General features: G+C 43.2%; 1 protein-coding gene across 2 annotated transcripts in view; it reads left to right on the top strand.

Moving 5' to 3' along the window:
- Positions 1-19,014, top strand: part of caskin2 (CASK interacting protein 2) — a 57,341-nt gene extending 38,327 nt beyond the window's left edge. Inside the window, exons 11-22 of one of the 2 annotated variants that reach the window (XM_027289638.1) lie at positions 1,258-1,375; positions 5,454-5,582; positions 6,146-6,232; positions 7,347-7,474; positions 7,788-7,869; positions 11,684-11,757; positions 11,840-11,950; positions 12,139-12,240; positions 12,361-12,499; positions 13,530-15,749; positions 15,854-16,091; positions 16,922-19,014. In XM_027289638.1, coding sequence (XP_027145439.1) covers positions 1,258-1,375; positions 5,454-5,582; positions 6,146-6,232; positions 7,347-7,474; positions 7,788-7,869; positions 11,684-11,757; positions 11,840-11,950; positions 12,139-12,240; positions 12,361-12,499; positions 13,530-15,749; positions 15,854-16,091; positions 16,922-17,018 — 3,525 coding nt within the window. In that variant the 3' untranslated portion in view covers positions 17,019-19,014. The remainder of the gene's footprint in view (positions 1-1,257; positions 1,376-5,453; positions 5,583-6,145; positions 6,233-7,346; positions 7,475-7,787; positions 7,870-11,683; positions 11,758-11,839; positions 11,951-12,138; positions 12,241-12,360; positions 12,500-13,529; positions 15,750-15,853; positions 16,092-16,921) is intronic. The other variant, XM_027289639.1, reaches the window with a different exon arrangement.
- Positions 19,015-19,570: the final 556 nt, after the last annotated feature.

The following is a 19,570-nucleotide window of genomic DNA, read 5'->3' as shown; positions in this document are numbered from 1 at the left end:
GCATCACTGTCAGACGTCAGAGTGGTCACAAATGATTCATCTGATAATAAATAAAAACAATTCAAATAATGAATCAAAATGAAGCATTTTATAAATCTCTGTCAAACAATCAGTGAAATTCCTGAACAACAAAGAAAAGTTAATAATAGACTTTATCACCTCATCATATCACGTCTGGTTCATACATCCTCACTACATATCTTTCTTTTAAAAACCCCAGTCTATGTGTGGAAGATGAAGGTCTTTATGCATGCATTGTTGAAACATCTGGCCCCTGAAGTGTAAAATCACCAGGTTGCTGCATCTCGATTCGCAGACTGATATATTTGTAAATGGATGAGTTATGAACGTCAGAAACACTTGCAGATAAACATGCTGCTGTGGATCGCCTTCAGATAAAGTAATCATTTAACATTGTATATTTTCCCTGCGGCACCTTGTTCATATTCAGATGTAGCATGTAGAACGGAGCTGTTGTAAAATCGATTGAGCTGAGACTCATTGTTCTACCTGCAGGCAGCGGCCTCGCTCTGCCTCTTCACTTTTCAGGGGAATCACAGGTAGCATGAGGATCACATGAAGTCTTGTTGTGAGGATTTGTGTGGGATGTTGCAGGGTAATTTAGTGTACTCTGAGCAGGAGACCACAGCAGAGAAACAGGCACAAACTTGCTGCTGTCACTCTCTCATTACCAACTTGTTTGCTCTTTCCCCCGCAAACACACACACACACACACACACACACACACACACACACACAGTTTGCACAACTTGATGTGTGGGTGCATATATGCGTGTGTTTACGTGATTACCGCTGTGTATTTTGATATCTTTATACAAGTCATTGTCACTTCCCAGACTCCTGTATGAACTCGCATGTTGTTGTGTGGTATCCCGTCAGAAGGCAGAGGTGTTTGTTTTTGTCCTCTCCAGGCATTTTGTTAACACTCACAATGAATAGACTGTGCATTTCCAGCTCATTGGCTCTCTCATTATAGTCTTAAAAGCATGCCCGGAGGACTCACACACATGACATGCATACTTAAAGTTGATGCACGGTTGACAGGGGAAGATGTTTGGAAAGCAAAGTTTAAAATTTTCCAGCCACTTTTTTCCCCTCTTGTAATATTCAACGTCTTCATGATTAATCATTTGTAAGAATTATTTTTGTTCCGCAGTCTAATGTGATTGTAAAACGTAGCGAGGCTGATGCTGTTTGCAGTGACACAAACATTTGCTCCCGATTTGTTGGTGTCAGGTCTTGGAGCAGCACTCAGACGGACGCTGGAAAGGGCACATCCATGACACCCAGCGGGGGACGGACCGGGTGGGCTTCTTCCCCCCTTCAGTTGTGGAGGTCCTCAGCAGACGAGCAGGTACACAAACAAGCACCTTGCACATAACATCTGCATGAAAAACACTCAGGTGAAATGAGGCAAAAGTACCACACAGAAGTACAAATCTGAGGTACTTTACTTGGGAACTGGAAAAGACACTTTAAAAAAAATACTTTTCACACTTTTCACTCAGTAGTCAGAACTCAAAAGTTCCTCATAGGACGTTGAACGGTCTGAACCACTGTGCTCAGACACAAATGTGTAGCTTGAAGCCTGTCAAGATGGATTCTTGAGAAGGAGAGAACAAGCAAGGTTAGCTTGGTACTCTAATCAAAATCAAATCAAATTTTATTTGTATAGCCCAAAGTCACAAAATACATTTGCCTTGGAAGGCTTTACAATCTGTACAGGGAGTGACACCCTCTGTCCTTAGACTCTTGGTTCGAGTGAGGAAAAACTTGCCCACAAAAAACCTTTAACAGGGAAAAAAGGTGGAAGAAACCTCAGGAAGAGCCACAGAGGAGGGATCTCTCTCCCAGGCATAACCCTGAAAGAGAGACAGAGACAGGCAGTCTAGTCCTATGGCAGCATAACTAAGGGATGACCTGAGCCCTAACTATAAGCTCTATCAAAAAGGAAAGTCTTAAGTCTACTCTTAAAAGTGTTGACCGTGTCTGCCTCCCGAACCCAGTATGGTAGTTTGTTCCACAGAAGAGGAGCCTGATAGCTGAAAGCTCTGGCTCCCAATCTACTTTTGGAAACTACAGGAACCACAAGGAACCCAGCGTCCTGAGAGCGCAGTGTTCTAGAGGGGTAGTAAGGTATTATGAGCTCTTTTAGATATGATGGTGCCTGACCATGAAGAGATTTGTAAGTAAGGAGAAGAATTTTAAATTTTATTCTAGATTTAATAGGTAGCCAGTGCAAGGTAGCCAAAATGGGAGAGATGTGATCTCTGATCTTGGTTCCTGTCAGAACACGTGCAGCAGCATTCTGAATTAACTGTAAAGTCCTAAGAGACTTATTGGAGCACTCAGGATGACTGCATAACAATGACGGCATAACAGTAAAAATTAATGGAGTGATTCCTAATAATGTTCCCTAGAGGAAGCATATATAAAGTGAATAGAAGTGGTCCTAGTACAGAACCTTGTGGGACTCCATGACAAACTGTGGTATGCATGGAGGATTCATCATTGACGTGAAAAAACTGAGATCGACCTAAGAAATACGACTTAAACCAGCTTAGGGCGGTTCCTTTGATGCCAATTTGATGTTCCAGTCTCTGTAAAAGAATTTGATGGTCAGTGGTGTCAAATGCGATACAAGTACAGAGATGAGTCCTTTGTCTGATGCCATTAGGAGGTCATTTGTAACTTTGACTAGTGAGAGGTGATGGATTTTGTCTCTAATAGTTAGAATTTTATGATTAAAGAAGCTCATGTCATTGCTACTTAGACCTAAAGGAATAGATGGCTCAGTAGAGCTGTGGTTCTCTGTTAGCCTGGCTACAGTGCTGAAGAGAAACCTAAGGTTGTTCTTATTTTCCTCTATTAATGAAGAGTAATAGGCTGTTCTGGCATTACGGAGAGCTTTCCTGTATGTTTTAAGATTATCTTGCCAGACTAAAGGAGATTCTTCCAGTTTAGTGGCACGCCATTTGTGTTCAGATTTACGTGCCTCTTGCTTTAAGCTACGAGTCTGCTGGCTATACCATGGTGCTAACCTCCTTTGTTTAATTGTCTTCTTTTTCAGAGGTGCAATAGAGTCTAGAGTTGTCCGTAATGAGCCTGTAGTACTATCAACAAGATGATCTATTTGTGAGGGGCTAAAGGAAGCAGACAAGTCCCCTGCTGCATTGAGACATGCCATTAAATTCAATACTGAAGGAATCACTTCCTTAAATTTGGCTACAGCACTATCAGATAAACATCTGCTGTAGGAGTTTCTGCACAAAGGCTTATAGTCCAGTAGTATGAACTCAAAGGTTATTAAAAATGGTCAGACAGAAGAGGATTCTGTGGAAAGACTATTAGATGATCAATTTAAATGCCATATGAGAGAACAAGATCAAGAGTGTGGTTCAGACAATGAGTCGGTTTATTTACACTCTGACAAAAGCCAATTAAATCTAATAAAGAGATAAACGCAGTACTAAGACTATCATTGTGGTTGTCCACATGAATATTAAAATCACCTACAATAATTACTTTTTCTGTTTTAAGGATCAACCTGATGCAAATTCAGCTAATTCAGATAAAAATTCAGAATAAGGACCTGGAGCTCGATATACTGTAACAAATAAAATTGGCTGTAATGTTTTCCAGGTTGGGTGAGCAAGGCTAAGAACAAGACTTTAAATGAATTATAATTTACTTTAGGTTTAGGATTTGAGTCAAATATGGCTCCAACTCCACCACCTCGACCAGTACTTCGAGGAGTATTACAATGACTGGGAGGAGTGGATTCATTTAAGCTAACATATTCATCCTCCTGCAGCCAGGTTTAAGTGAGGCAAAACAAATCAACTTCATAATCAGATATTAATTCATTGACTAAGACAGCTTTAGAGGACAAAGACCTGATATTCAGGAGTCCACATTTAATTCTCTTATTTTGGACTGTTGATTTATGTTTTTATGATGAACTCCTCTTCTGTTTGTTTTATCTTTAAATAATGTAGGTGGTCGGGGGACAGACACAGTCTCTATACTAAAGGACTGGGTGGGCAGCGGCTCTAATGGAGGCGCAGAGAAGTGTGTAAGACTGCAGCTCTGCTTCCTGGTCTCAACTCTGGGTTGTCACAGTTTTGGTTGACTAATAAACTTGGACATATTTCTAGATATGAGAGCTGCTCCATCCAAAGTAAAAAAAAAAAAATGGAAAACTGGGTGCCAGGTTCTGTTATTGTAGTATAGGAGTTACTGGTCACATAATGATACTGCCATGTCTAGTTGCTGTATGCACTGTATGTATGCACTGAACTTAGAAAAAACTGTATATATACACACCATGCACAGATGGAGGTAGGTGGGAGTAGTGGACCAGATAGGATAAATGTTTACTATATCATACTGAGGCTATGGTAACTCTGTCCCAGGGCCAGATCAGACCTCGCACGGCGGGCCTTGAGCTGTCAGAGTGGTGTTAAAAGGGCTAACTTAACCTGAGGGCAATGGTTATATCTGGGCTAAGAATACATCTCCACACTTGTACACAAGCAGGATCTGTCATGTTGGCGTGCATGATCACTGGAGGGTTCAGTGTGCTTGTAAATCATCTGATTTAATCCCTGTGAATAAAAGGAATATGATCCCTCTGCTTGTTTTGCAGCTGTAAAGCCACTGACATTCAAACAGTGAGACGAGTGCAGTGAGGGGTCCAATAACCGCAGCAGGCATAGATGCACCACAAACTAAAACACTTCAGTTCTATGTCCTCGACAAGCCACACACACACACAAACGTTGATACTCACATACAGGGACACACATTAATAGGATTACTATAGCCAGATTGCAAAGTGTCAGCTCAGTGCTAAAGCCCTCACAGTGTACGCTGGGATATTGTGTGCTCTGTGTGTGTGTGTGTGTGTGTGTGTGTGTGTGTGTGTGTGTGTGTGTGTGTGTGTGTGTGTGTGTGTCTGCTCATGCTTGAGGGAAAAGAGAAAGAAGAGTTTGACTTTAAGTCCGTGACAGGCTCTTTGCTTATGAGGCAAACTCAGCACTGTGTGTGAGCATGTGTCTGTGTGTGTGCTTGAGCTCTGTGATAATGTCAACAGTGTCAGCAACCATGGACCAACAACACACAAAAAAAAGTAAGCCCTTTCAGCATCGCTGGTGATCTTACACTCCTTCAGTAGCTTCTTATGTAACACCAGAGGGGGTTTACAGTGAATCTGACCTTTTTTAGCTGTTGTTCCATATCCTCAATGAACAAGAATACATGATAAAGTTCATAATGTGACTTCAAAAAGGTGTTTTTTTGTTGCAGCCTTACAGCCTGTTCCTATTCCTGTGCATGCCGTTCAAACTGACAAACACACATGCATGTACATGAACTTCTTTCCCTCACTCATGCATGCCAGCCTCAACCCACACCTGTCTCCCTGACCTTAGGGGGCACTCTCTCCCGCCAAGCCTCAATGCCTTGCCAACGACAACACTTTGCATCCAGAGCTCCTCTCTCAAGCCACGGCTCCGCCCCTCAGACTGACGACTCATACACCCATGGCTATGATCCCACAGGTACAGACACACACTCACTCACCAACTTCTTTCCATCTGTTTGGTTTCTGTTCATCACCTGTGACAAGTTCATGACCTCCCAGCAAAGGATGGATTCCTGAACCTGAAGCTTACCAGGCACATGGGGTGTGGTTAGAGGGCTACTGGGCTAGAGTGACATGTTTTGTTGGAAAGTTCATCAAACAAATCCAAAAAGATGCAAAACGAGTCAGCAGACAAGCAAAAAACACACACAAAATGACCCCCAAAAAACAAAAGGACCACAAAGAGACACAAAACAACTACACAGAGACACAAAATGACTGCAAATGCAAATGACACACTGAGCATTGTTTGTAGTCTCTTTGAGTCTCAGGGTCATTTACATATCTGGCCCAGGGGTCCATTGTCCATACAGTGTCCATGTTACGAGGTTTCACATTTCTCTTCCAAGAAGCACCCTGACCCCAGTCTCCTCTCAATCAATCCTCTGGTGCTCAGTGCCAGCTTGATAGATCCTCTCCCAGCTGCAGTATGTGGGATATAACGTGAGTGTGTGTCTAAAGTGTGTGTGTGTTTGTTAGGTGCTCCACCTGACAGTCAGCTCTCAGCCCCAGCTAGACCCGCTAGCCCCACTCAGGACATTTGGGTCCTCAGGAGGTCTCCCACCGGTAAGGGTGTGTGGTCCCTTACACCCCACTGACCCTGTGTGACCCTGTAGACCAGATCATATCCTGGACATTAATAAACTATGTCTCTTTATGGAAGCTTATTCCCATCTTTATCCCCTTTATATCCCAAACGCTTCACCTTACTATGCCACCCTGCAAATCCCATTGCCACCCCCAAAAATCCAGTAACCATAACCATAGTTGTCTTTCAACAGGACATGATGGTAAGTAAGCAGCTCTCCCTTTCTTTAACTTTCTTCTGACTGGTGTTTCAGGTTTTTTTTTGTTTTTTTTCAGCTTTCTGGTGCAGCTACCTCCACCCTGAAATCCTGCAGAAATATGCAACAAGTCAAGTCATTTGTAGTCATAGTGTTCATGAGTAAAGAGATGATGTCATTGATAATTCCTTTTTGATTTCTGAAATTGGCATCAATATCAATCTGAAGTCTGTATGTATGTATGTCTGTAAGTATGAAGCTAGAGCCGGGAGGTGATTACCCTAGCTTAGCAAAATTATCTTGTTTGTTAATCTGTATACAAACACAAATGTAAATGTGAGCCGTGCATGCTATAATTAGTCCTTGCTGTTGTTTGTCAAGCAATACAGCATACAGAAATATAAAACATATTTTGTAATTTTATTGGGCTACTCTGAAATTACAATCACTTTTAATATTTAGATTTATTTTAATGTCCAACTTAAGTATAGACAGTTAGTGATCTTAAGACTTGATAGTATTTTTGAACTTGAACTGAGCTGTTTCCTCTTGCTTCTACATGCTATGCTAAGCTAAACGCCTCCCAGCCTTAGCTCTATAACTGCACACAGACGCAAGGCAGGTATTGGGCTTCTCATTCAACTCTTGAGTGTGTTTCCTAATATGTCAGACGAATCCTTTGAGGGAGACTAATGACTTGTTAAAGCTGTTTTTGTTTTTTGCAGTGCACTCAGACCACATACCATTACCTACAAATTACACCCTACAAACTTGCTTTCTTTCCTGATGTCGTAACTCTCAGGTTCTCTGGAAGTCTCATTTTACACTGTAATCTCTCTCTTTGTTTGTTTCCTGTTTTTTTTCTTTCTGTTTCTCTTTCTTTCTCTCTCTCTCAGGTGACAGAAACAGTGTTGGCAGTGCTGGCAGTGTGGGCAGCAGCCGCAGTGCCGGTAGCGGCCAGAGCTCAGAGAGTGGCCACAAACAGAACGGGACTCAGAATCGCCACAATGCTGACAGTGCCAAGGTTAGATCTCAGAAATCCAGTGACATTACATGCTGATAAGAGCGAGCAAACTACGAACTGTATGCAGGATGCCAAGTCATTACCATTTTTGATTGCTTGCGAATTTTTCCATAGCAAGTCTTCTAATGGAGTTTATAAACCCTACTTGTGATATCCTACACCATGTCAGAATACAGCAGCTTTCTCACACATTGTCACTGTAACTCACTTTAATACAAGATGATGTGACATGCCATGGTAGATACTGTCTGCAGTGCATCTCAGTAATTCTTCTTCATTGCACCTTCCTTGTGTTGTTTTTTTGTGTGTGCAGCTTGCTCCCTCTGCTGGTGAATCAGGAGATCATCTCCACATTGCAGCAGCAGACCACAGCAAACAGGCAGATGGAACTGCAGGTCAGTCAGAAAGGAGCTCCTCTCTACAAAAACAATGAAAGTCGACTAAGAAAATTGTAATAACACAAAAAAGTCATGATTTAATGAGAATGAAGTCATAGTATTACAGTGAAAGGCTGCTTTGAGAACAGATTATGGTATGCATGTTGAATGCATGAATTCAGAGTCAGAATTTCCTGACAGTCCAAACATTCAGTGTAATTAAAATTGGTTCTTTACTAGGATGGTAAACCGCTCTGATCTGTGTCTGCAGACTATGTCACCCCTGATTAACCCTTCACTCTGCTTTATACAGTAACTGTGCTACTGTGCTATAACTGTGGGACTGTCTTATCCACTGCATCCATTTAAAAGATTAAGAGACTATGAGCTGCACATTTAAAGACGCGCTGGTTGGTGAACTTTACCACCTCCTCCTCAGTCGTCTCATCCAGACGACGTCTCCCAGTAGCTTCTGGCTCCTTTTTATATAAACCCCATGAGTCTTGAATGCAGAGCTTTAATCCTGTTCTGGTACCATGAACATGAAGAGTTTGATCTATGCGCTTTTTTAGTCTGCTGCATGGAAAAACACCAAGTTCCTGCTGCTCTTTTAACTACTGCTGCAGAACATGAGATTACAGACTGCTGAAAAGTGCTGTCAAATTAACAATTTGAAATATTACGGCTTTTTCCCATAGTATTGAGTAGTATTCCAATTCTTTTTTTACTCAAAACATGAAGCCTTTTTCCGCTAAAGGTTTGACTGATATATATAATATATATATATATATATATTTATTGTAATATTATTGCTTTGTCTTTTAAAACTACAGTATTTTTCTGTAAATATTTGAAGTAATGCAGAATTATTTTTTAAATTCTATTACCCAAAGTTTTTAACGTAATATTATGACTTTTTCTTTTAAATATATCACTTTGTTCTCAAAGACGTTTCACAGACGTCCTCTCGTAATGTAACAGTATTTTCCTGTAAATATTTGACCTTTTACCTGAAGTAATGAAGATTTTTTCATAATGTTTGGCTTTCTTCTTTTTTTTCTCATATTTTTTTCTAGAAATTCCAGCTTATTTCTTAGAACTTTTTTTTTTTCAACAAAATATTTTCACATCAAGACCTCAGATGTTTTGTGCAGCAGACCTGATAATCTGTTGTACTTTTCATTTTTATTTTGGGGGATTAAAATCCAGTATTTGCTTCTGTCTGTCTCATCTTTCTAACTAAGACCGCTTCATTTCCTGAGACTTAGAAACATTTTAAGACTCATTTTCAAGGTATACACTTCATGGTAAACAACATCAAAGCTGTGGATGCTGTTATTCTAACATTTTAACCATTGCTGTACCTACTTACACTACAGGAATGCAATTAAAGACAAATGTAGGAGTAGTGCTTTTGTTCTGCAGATTGAGCTGTTATTGCGGTCAGTCTGGAAGGAAATGAGATCGAAGGAGGGAGAAAAGGCTTACCTCACCTCACCACAGAAACCAATAAAACCACGAGCTACTCTCAACAACACAGCCCATAAAACACCCAATCACCTCTCTACGGAAACACCAAAGACACACACTCTTTGTGTGTGTGCGCGCTCTTTGATCTGAACGACAAGTGCAGAGAAATCATAGAAAAGAACATGTGTGGAAGCTATTTTCTGAACTGAAGCTTGTTTCTGCTGAGGAGGGTCTTTAAATGTTGAAGAATGACATGCTAGATGAAGCGGAGGATCTCTGCTGACCTTAGGCTAGATAAGGAGGAGGGTTAACGTGAAGGAGAAGGGAAATGAGGAGTGGAAGGGAGGTATCAGAGGGAGGAGACAGGAACAGAGGCAGAAAAAGAAAAACATTGGCTAAATGAAGGAGGGGGACAGAAAAAGAACAGATCATTTAACTTTACTTGAGAAAATGACTGCTCTGCATGACTGATAGGCAGAAGGAGTGATCAAGTGCCAAACATCAGGAGATCTGCCGCTCTCCTTCCTCCTGAAGGGTAAGAAGTCTCGTACAGTTTAAAGGGATGTTTGATGGTTTGCAGTGCCGTGGGGGTTCAAGCAGCTCTGTCGCTAAATTGAGTTGTTCAATGTGAGCAAAGGAGTCTCCTCACCTCAGTGTTTATTTATTGAGATGTGATGTGGAAGCAGCGAGACAGTGTAAATGGAAACAGACAAAGTGCTCCTGATACACTGACACTGTTCTCAATGTGAATTTAGAATTTTCCATGAATTTTCTGTTTTTCTTCCCTGGTGTTTTCAGGTACAAAGAAAATGTCTGTAAAAAAACAGCAGGCTGTACACTTTGTGATTTTTGTGTGTTAACTTTTTAATGAGCAGTCTGCTTCTGGCTCCAAAAGTCAAAGTTTTGTCTCTTGCCCTGAGGCCAAATACCTCTCCATGAGGAGCTGTTTTACTCTCTTGGGCCTCTGAGCTTCACAACAATGTACAGAAAGGGAAAAAAAACAACAACTTTAGGTTCTGTGCTTAACTGTTGGATTAACATAAAATTCCAAATGTAATAAAATTGAGCTTTTTACTTTCTTTCTGAAGCTTTGATAAGAAGTTCAACTCACTCTTGTGTGTGTTAGGAGTCAGGACACAGTTAGCCTAGCTTAGCATAAAGACTGGAATCAGTGGGAAACTGTTAGCTTGGTTTGTCCAAAGTTCAGAGATGTGCCCACCTCACATCTTGTTAATTTAGTCTGCACATTAACAGAAATGTAAAAACAAGACTTTATGGTCTAGTTCAATGTTGCAACTTTTTTTTGACAAACAATAGTTCATCCAAAGATGAATAGTTGTAGCTCTTATTCCAAGATTGCCTTTTTGACATTTCTATAAGGAGCTACAACATTTAGACAGTGAGCTTCAGACAAGTTTGTACGTCTAATTTTTACCTTTGACAACTAAACCATGCTAACTCACCCCACCTCCCTGCTTCCTTTATAATCTTTATAAGCTGATTACTTCTTGGCTCAAGCTTTGTATTTAATGCGCAGACATGAGAGTGATACCATTTGTCTTGTGTAACTCTTGGAAAGAAACCGAACACCTCACTCCTCTAAGGATCACTTCACCCAAATTAAAATCGGTGTCTAACTATGTAACTAGTGGTTGCATGGTAGTAGGTGGTGACAGAAACCCCACAGGCACACATATCCATGTGGACCAATAAAATCCCATTATCTGCATACCACTAAAGTTGGCTGATGTATTATAATTTGGATAAACTGACCCTTGAATAAACTATTTTATTAACCTTTTTGGTACAATTAAATGAATTGTTCTTCCTTGTTTTGGCACTGCTTTACTCTAACCTTTCAAAGTCTGTGTTCAGAAAGGTGCTTTACAGTTGAAGGTCATTTTAAACTGCGATAATTAAAAGGTAGATGGATCCTGTCAGGACGGATGACTAAAAGAGCAGAAAGTTAACGGGGGGCAGTGATCAAAACGCTCGCCTCAGGCAGAGATGGGGGAAAAAGGGAAGGAAAGGTGCATTCCTCTGAGATCTGTGGTAATGTGTCATGACTGACAGAATGATGAGTCATGAGTGTGTTCAGTGGGTTTTCAGATCAGGTAGATAACACACGTTTGCTCACCTGGAGAGACCCAGCAACCCCCCTCTCCAAGCCAGACAGCAGCACGACTCAACACGAACTTAACTTTTGAGTTTGACACGGCTGAAGTAATCAGACTATATTGGTAACTGAACATGTGTGTTATTTTCAACATTGTTTTACACACAGCTTTAGAAACATGTTCCAGTTTAGTGTTTGGTGGAGGTTGTCGTCACGTGTACGATTGATCACGTGTGTGTTTTCTAGGTGGTTCCCGTCGGCAGGTCAACGGCACTCCTCAGAAAGGATTCATGAGGCCAGAACATCTTCTGGAGGGCAAGGTGTGAAAACTAAGAGAGAGAGTGTGTGTGTGTGTGTGTGTGTGTGTGAAGCCTTATAACTAATGCCCCTCTCTGTTGTTAGGACTCTGAGGCCATCTACCAGTGGCTGTGTGAGTTCCAGTTGGAGCAGTACACGTCCAACTTCATCAGTGCAGGATATGATGTTCCCACCATCAGCAGGATGACCCCAGAGGTGTGTGTGTGAAAAACTATGCTGTGTTCATGGAATAAAGTTAAAAAATGGTGGCCATGAGAGCTCAACACACTGCAACCTTAGAAAACACTGTACTGTGTCATTATACGGCAAAGATGATGACGCTTCCTCTCTTGTTGATTTAAGTTGTTCATTCACTGGCTGCTTCTGTGTGTTTTGTTGTTCAGGACCTGACGGCCATCGGAGTGACCAAACCAGGTCACAGAAAGAAGATCTCAATGGAAATTGCCAAGCTGAGCATCCCTGAGTGGCTGCCTGACTACATTCCTGTGAGGAAACACCTCTGATGCCATCGCATGTTGTAATCATGACGATGATTCTGATTTTTGTGATTACTTTGTCTCATCGCCCATGTCTGTCTCTGTTGTTCTGTGTTTGTCGCGGCTCAGTCGGACCTCGGGGAGTGGTTGAGTGTGATTGGATTGCCTCAGTACCAGAAGAGGTTGTGTGACAATGGCTATGACTCCATCACTATTGTCAAAGACATCACCTGGGAGGACCTGCAGGAGATAGGCATCACCAAACTGGGTGAGACCAGATTTCTATAAAGTTTGATGTGGATGTCGGTCTGTCCAAAGGATGAAGCTTTTCCACTTTTGTTTACTCTTGACCCTTCACACAACTGCAAACCAGTCATCTTATAATACATGGTCCAGTTTTACAGTCTGTGTAAAGGCAATACATTAAATATGTTGAAAATAATTGCTGAAAACATGCGAAAAGACTTTGAATGATACATTAGTGAAATGTGGAGTTAGAGGTTCAAACTGTTTTTCACCAGTTTTCAGTCCAGAATTTTGTGGGCGGTCCTTAAAGGGTGGCTCGATGACACACTGAGGCCACCCTGAGCAGAGAGATAGAGATGAATTCATCTCGCTCAGAGTGTTTCAAAGTTACTCATGTTATTTACTTACAAACTCAGAACACACATTTTTTTTTCTGTCTTTAAAAGAAGAAAAAGCACCTTTACCCTCTAACAAATAAAAAGCTGAATTCGTAACCTTTTAAATGCATCATTCCTCAAGTTAGTACACTATGCATGGCTACAGTCAGCTTTAGATAACAACCTCATAGCACCTCATCTGACCCATTTCTTATCACTTGACACAATTCATGTGACTCTGTTGCACACAGACAGAAGTAGTAGTCATGGTCCAGTAGTCAGGATGTGCAGATATGAGGTCACATGACAGTGACATGTCCTGATGCAAGGAAACACTGCTGGTGTGGGCTTGCGTAGAAAACAGGCACAGATGTTTTGTCTGTTATCACAAAAGTAAAACAAAAAGTGGAGCGTACAACCACATCTCTACAAAGTTAGTCCGAGCAGACTCTTTTTTTAGTGAGGAAGACTGTGAGATGTGGTTGAAAGCTTCAGAAAAAGCTAAAGATATGTTTGTCTACCTACTGTTCTCAAGAAGGAATGCTCACATTAAAGATTGACTGTAAAATCATTGACTGTTATTCTGTCATTTCAACTTTTAGCCACAGGGGGCGCTGTTCAGCAACGTGCCATAGTCTTGTTTTGAACCATGGTGTGTGTGTTTTATTGTTTCAGGCCATCAGAAGAAGTTAATGTTAGCAGTGAAGAGACTTTGTGACCTGCAGCGCTCACGTAACCATGCCGACAGAGCTGGAGGTGGGACTCTCCAACGGAAGCCCCCTGCTGCTCTAGAGCTGGTGGCCATCGAACACATTCGCTCTGACACTCCTTCTGACGACTGCTGCCCCTCTCCTCGCACCCCCAAAGCCCTCCTCTCCTTCCAGGACAGCGAGTTGAGCGCCGAGCTGCAGAGTGCTATGATGGGCAGGGTGGGCGGAGGAGGTGCCGAGGCGTTCGGCATCAGGGGCGTGACTTCTGCTGCAGTTATATCTGCCATGTCAGTGAGTCAGGAGAGCATTAGCATGCGATCGCGTGGATCAGGGAATTCGGGGAATTCCGGAAATTCGAATTTAGGATATTCTCAAGATCATCAAGCGGCACCATCTTCAGCCAGGACAGCCAGCCGGTCAGAGGAGAGTCTGGGGAGTGGTGCAGGGGAGGAGGCCAAGCATGGAGAAAGCAGTCCTGGAGGCAGAAGTAGGCAGAGACCCACAGAGATGTGGGACCACCACAGTCGGTCTGCTACCCCCAACAAACTACCCTTCTCCCCCCTGACACCTCCACTAACCCCCAGCAAGATGCCTCGCTTTGCCTACCCAGCTGTCCCACCCAAAGCCAAACACTTCCAGTCACCCAACCGCCTCTATCAGCCTCAGCACCACCCGCCCTCCTCCCCTTCCCCTCCATCTCCGCAGCCTTCCCCCACACAGAAGGCTTTCAGTTACCTCGGTGCCCAGACAGTGGCCATCAATGGGGGTCCACGGGTGCTCCCCAAGCCTCTGCCTGGAGCTGTCCCCCTGTTGGGACCCCGTCAAGGACAGGACCGAACTAATGACACCCAGAAAGGTCCCCACAAGAAGCGTGCCCAAAGCCTGACTCGTTATGCTCTGTCTGATGGTGAACCAGATGAAGACGACGACCTCGCTCCCCCCAGTACCTCTTCTTCTTCTTCTGCTGCCATGCCCTCCTATGCCACCCTGTCACGCAGACCAGGACGCGGGCACACGAGCACCGCAGGGACCCAACGGCACATCAACCGCAGCCACTCGTTTGCCGTGCGATCCCGACGCAAAGGCCCACCGCCGCCGCCTCCCAAGAGGATGAGCTCGGTTAGCGGCAGCCCGGTGCACCAAATGGGAAACGGGAAAGTGGTGGAGGCAGAGGTAAAAGGAGCGGTGGAGATGGAGAGCACAGGCAGCGTGAGGAGCATCGCAGCGAGGTTAGAGGGAAGCAGCAGCAGTCCATCCAAGAGGATAGATATTCCACCAACTCACATCCCAGTGTCACCTGTGTTCAGCCCCGTTTCCTGCCCGTTTCCACCTGGGATCTCTCCCCACAGTGGCCTCCAGCACTCCAAACCTGTCCCTGTTCTGGGCGTGGGGGGCCTGAGGAGGACAGGAAGTGAGAGGACAGATGTTGAGGCTGGCAGACATAGAGGTGGAGGCACAGACGGAAGCTTTGAAGAGAGAGAGAAAACGAAGAAAAGTGAAAGAACATCGAAGAGTGCTTCTCCATCTCCAAAGCACACCTCCGGTGGCCACCTCCCATTCGCCGAAGAAGGCAACCTCACCATCAAACAGCGGCCCAGGATCTCAGTTGTTACTCAACCAGAAGCTGAATTAAAGAGTCCTCCAGAGGGTCCAATCCAGACCCCAAACAGCCTGGAGCTGCCAGAGTTCAACCTGAAAGAGTCCGACACGGTAAAAAGACGCAAACCCAAAGACTCGTCGACACCCGAGGAGGCCACCCCCAGCAGAGACGACAACCACTCACGTACCAACAGTCTCCATAATGATGCCAGCACGCCAAGCGACAATGAATCTCAGCGGCCGGGGAATGTGTTCCAGAGAGTAGGCTCCATGGGGAAAGGCCCAAAGCCTCCAGTGTCCTCGAAACCCTGCAGTCCTTTCAAACAACCGCCTACAATCCCCCAGAAAACAATGTCTTCAGTACCATCCAGTGCACAAACATCCATTCCTAAACTTACCAGTGTACAAATTCACACGGTCTCTCCAAAGCTGGGTGGCAGTGTACACACACAGACATGCATACCCAGTCCCAAACCTGTGAAACACCAACAGAACGTGATGTCCATGCCAGAGAGTCTGCAGAAAGCTTCTGGTTTACCTGTTTCAAGACTCCCTCAGCCCAGCACAGCCTCGGCATCAACAACAGGTAACACTGACACTCACTCACTCTGCCTGGTTGAATAATATTCCAGTCAAAACATCTTCAAAATGCATTTATTATGAATTCATCTTTTATTTCTCGTCCCTCAGGACCAAACTTCACCGTTGCTCAGAGCATTGCGTTCGCTGCTCCGTCCTCCCCAGCTCCCGTCCCTTCACACCCGACCTCGGCACTACCGTGTCAGGCAGGAAAACCTGGGACACCCTTGCCTGGTGGGTCTGGTCTGGAGGTGTTGGCTCAGAAGAGACTGGAACAAACCAGCACGTCACTGGAGGCTGCTCTCAAGGTGGTGGAGAACAAACTGGCAGAGGGTGGCAACGTGGATGGGTAAGGACTACTGATCACTCACATTCACTGATGGAGCTTTAACAGAGAACATCTCTTTATGTAGATCCCCAGTATAAACAAACATACATACATATATCAAGTAAGCTTCAACAAAACCGAATGATCTGTCATTAACTGACCTAAGGAGTTAGTATTTATTTAAGACTAATTACAATAAGAATCGCTACCACTAAGGCACACTCATGATGTTTTGGAGGACTTGGACTTGGTTACGACGACTATACGACCTTAAGTGTGACAAGGAGAACACAGAGCACCTGAAGTTAACAAGAGCGGCAGCCAGCAGCAGATTAATTCCGTCTTTGATTAGTTGATATTTTTTAAATGGATCTCAACATGGTCGTCAGTGTTCGTTGATTTGTATGGGTATACGCAGTAAGAGTTCTGGGATTCATGTCAGTACTGCACTGTACCTTATTTCATACACACAGATTTCATGTGCAGTGATATTTCATCTGTTCACCTTTAGATGTCCCTCAGACAGTTAACAAATAAATCAGACAAAGCACAGGCAATTATGTGACATCCCCTACGTTGTAATCTTGACCGGTCCAAAATCCAGAGTTCTCTGAAACCGAGGCATTTAAAAGTAGTCTGAAGCCCAAGACTGATCTTGAGGACTACAACATTGTTAGTCACTCTGGCTAAATGTTTAACTGACCCCATCAGACTCTGTTACTGTCATGTCCATGCTTCCTCCTCTAACCACACTGTCACAACAGATAGAAATAATGGACAAAACTATGAAACAGGAATATCTGGACTCCACGTCCTGTATCAGGCTTATAACACGGTCCTGTGTGTTTCAGCGGCAGCAGCACAGTGAAGGCAGCCGGAAACATTCTGGATGACATCGGCAACATGTTCGACGACCTGGCTGACCAGCTGGACGCCATGCTGGAGTGACATCCTGTGTGCCTCCAGCAGATAAAGCATGGACAGAATCCAGTGAACGGTCGATCAGGATGAACCTTTGATGGTGGCAAGAGCGGAGACGGAGGACGACTTTGGACGAGTCCGTAGGTGAATGTTTGAGGATTTCCTGCACAGCTTTTCCTCAACATTTGCCCAGTTTTTTTGGTTTTTTTTCTCAACGCGAGCACTTCGCCTTAGGACACACACCTGGGAATGTTATTGGAACAGCAACAAACAGCAGCTACAAGATCAGCTTCCAGATGTCCGTGTGTGTGTCCTGCATATTATCACTAAAGGGAATGAGGGTCCATTTTACTCACATGTTACCTAAATGTATAGAAGAGTCTATGGTGGCACTGTGTACGTATGTAGTCAGATATCTTTATACTGAGTATATTTATACTTCTATATGTTTGTTTTTTAACAAATGGACTGTTTCTATCATACTGTTGTATATGAGCATTACTGTGTTATATATATATATATATAAATATGTTGCTGCTTGTTGTCTATAACACGGGGAAATACTGTTTATTGTACTCAGAGCAGCGTATTCCATCTGTATGTACGAGACTTGATTTGACATGTTTTTACCAAAGTCTTTGTCCTCCTCTGTCAGTGCAGTGAGGTCACATCGTTCTTTAAATCATTACTGTCGGTGAACAGACCGCGGAGCTCGCTCAGCCTCCCACTAACTCACAGTGTGGAAGATTTCACAGCTCGCCTCAGGGTGCTATGAAGTGAATTTACTGTAAGTTTCCAAAGAATGGAAGAAACATTTCAGCGGTGGTCTGTACAAAACATTTCAAGTTATCTGCAGGAGAAATGAACACTGTAAGATTGGTTATGTACAGAGGAGTGTTTGCTACACACGACAGAGTCTGGAGTGTGTCACTTAATAATTGATTTATATTTACATTTATGACTTAAAGTTAATCCAGCACGTGCCTTTGCAAGCTGAAAAAGTCTGCGGCTCCTCGTTCATGATCGGCTCGTTGGTCTTGGTCACTTAGTGATTAGTTCTCCACCTCCTTCTTTCCAAAACACACCAATAATCAGAAAGCACGTCTGTATAAAGAGAAGAACATACAAGCAAGCAGACGGCAGCACAGCGACGACGATTCAGCCACTGTAAACTTTTTAACTAAGCACATTTGACTTTCCTGCTGTCTGTCTCTGATTTGATTGGTTCACAGAGCATCATCAGAGGGAATTTGATGAATTAATTTGTTAATTTGTTAATTTGTCATTCAGGGACAGAATAGGAGAAAAAAGTATAAAATAATTGAATGAAATTTAAAATATTTTTAAAGCAACATTTGAACTATTTGGCACACTCCAGACTCCATATTAGAGCACGGACCAATGAGCTCATTTTACTGTTAACTCTGGCTTTTGTTGTTGATTAATTACTGTTTGTTGACAGTTTGTCTCTCCTACATGCACAAGCTGAGCGTTGGGTTGATAAACCCAGAGTGACCGGGAGCAGCTCTGTGTGACGCGTTCAGGAGCAGCTCTGTGTGACGCGTTCAGGAGCAGCTCTGTTACAGCAGCTTTAACTGAAGCCAGAGCGCACATTGAAGAACGAGGAGCTGCCATTCAACAAGCAGAACTCTGAATGTTGACTGTTCATGTTCACCTCCTCCTCTCCTCCTTTTATGCACCGCACAGAAAGATGCTTTTATTATTAATCCATCTACTGTCATTGACTCAGTGACATGCCATACACTTACTGTGCGATGCCTGTTTGAGAGCCACACTCTGTCAGTGAGGCCAGTAAAGAGAAGCCATTATTACCATCAGCCATCTTTAATCCTTCGTTTGAGGGGTGCAGTGTAAAGAGCTGGCATGTTTTTAAGATGTTTTTTTAAGGTGTGAAGCATTCTGACATGAAAAAGTTGGAGCACTGTTGTTCCTATGTTCATCCTCTTCATTTGTAATAATTCTGTATCATCCTGGAAATGATTAAAAGGAGAATTTGTACTGAGGAAAGTGAGGTGAGAGTTTTCATGCCGTGTGTTTGCATAAACAGTTGAATGGAAAGATGTGATTGGCTGTGAGTTTTTGGCCTGCCTGGCTTTCCATAGATTTCTCCTGGTGTACAAATAAATCAATATAAACACATAAAGTTTAAGCTTTCAGTTTCAGGAAGTGGACCTTCAGTTTAAGGTGTTTACATTTTTTGAGCAGCAGAACGAGCTGTAAACACGGACATAATATTATGTAAGAGATGTGTTAGTGAACTGGCTATGAAGCAGTGGCTAATTAAAGTTGTGGCATTAGTCACTCCCCTTTTAGTTCTGTTTTGGTCTCCTCCAACTCCAGACAAATATATCTGTCACTGCTGCTGTATGTTCATGAGACAGTTTGCCACTTTTGTCTGTCAGCTGTTTGGGGCTGGACAGGAAGTGTTAAGTGAAAGCTTCCTGCTGCTGGGAATGTGTATGATGAGAACAGAGAGGGTAAAACCAAAACAAAGAGCCGAAAGACACTAAAACGCTCTGTAGGGCTGAGAGGTAATCTGATCCACTGCTAATCTAAAA

Source organism: Larimichthys crocea, chromosome XVI (assembly GCF_000972845.2).
Source record: "Larimichthys crocea isolate SSNF chromosome XVI, L_crocea_2.0, whole genome shotgun sequence".
NCBI classification, from domain to species: Eukaryota; Metazoa; Chordata; class Actinopteri; family Sciaenidae; genus Larimichthys; species Larimichthys crocea.
This window is presented reverse-complemented; position numbering and strand designations above follow the sequence as displayed.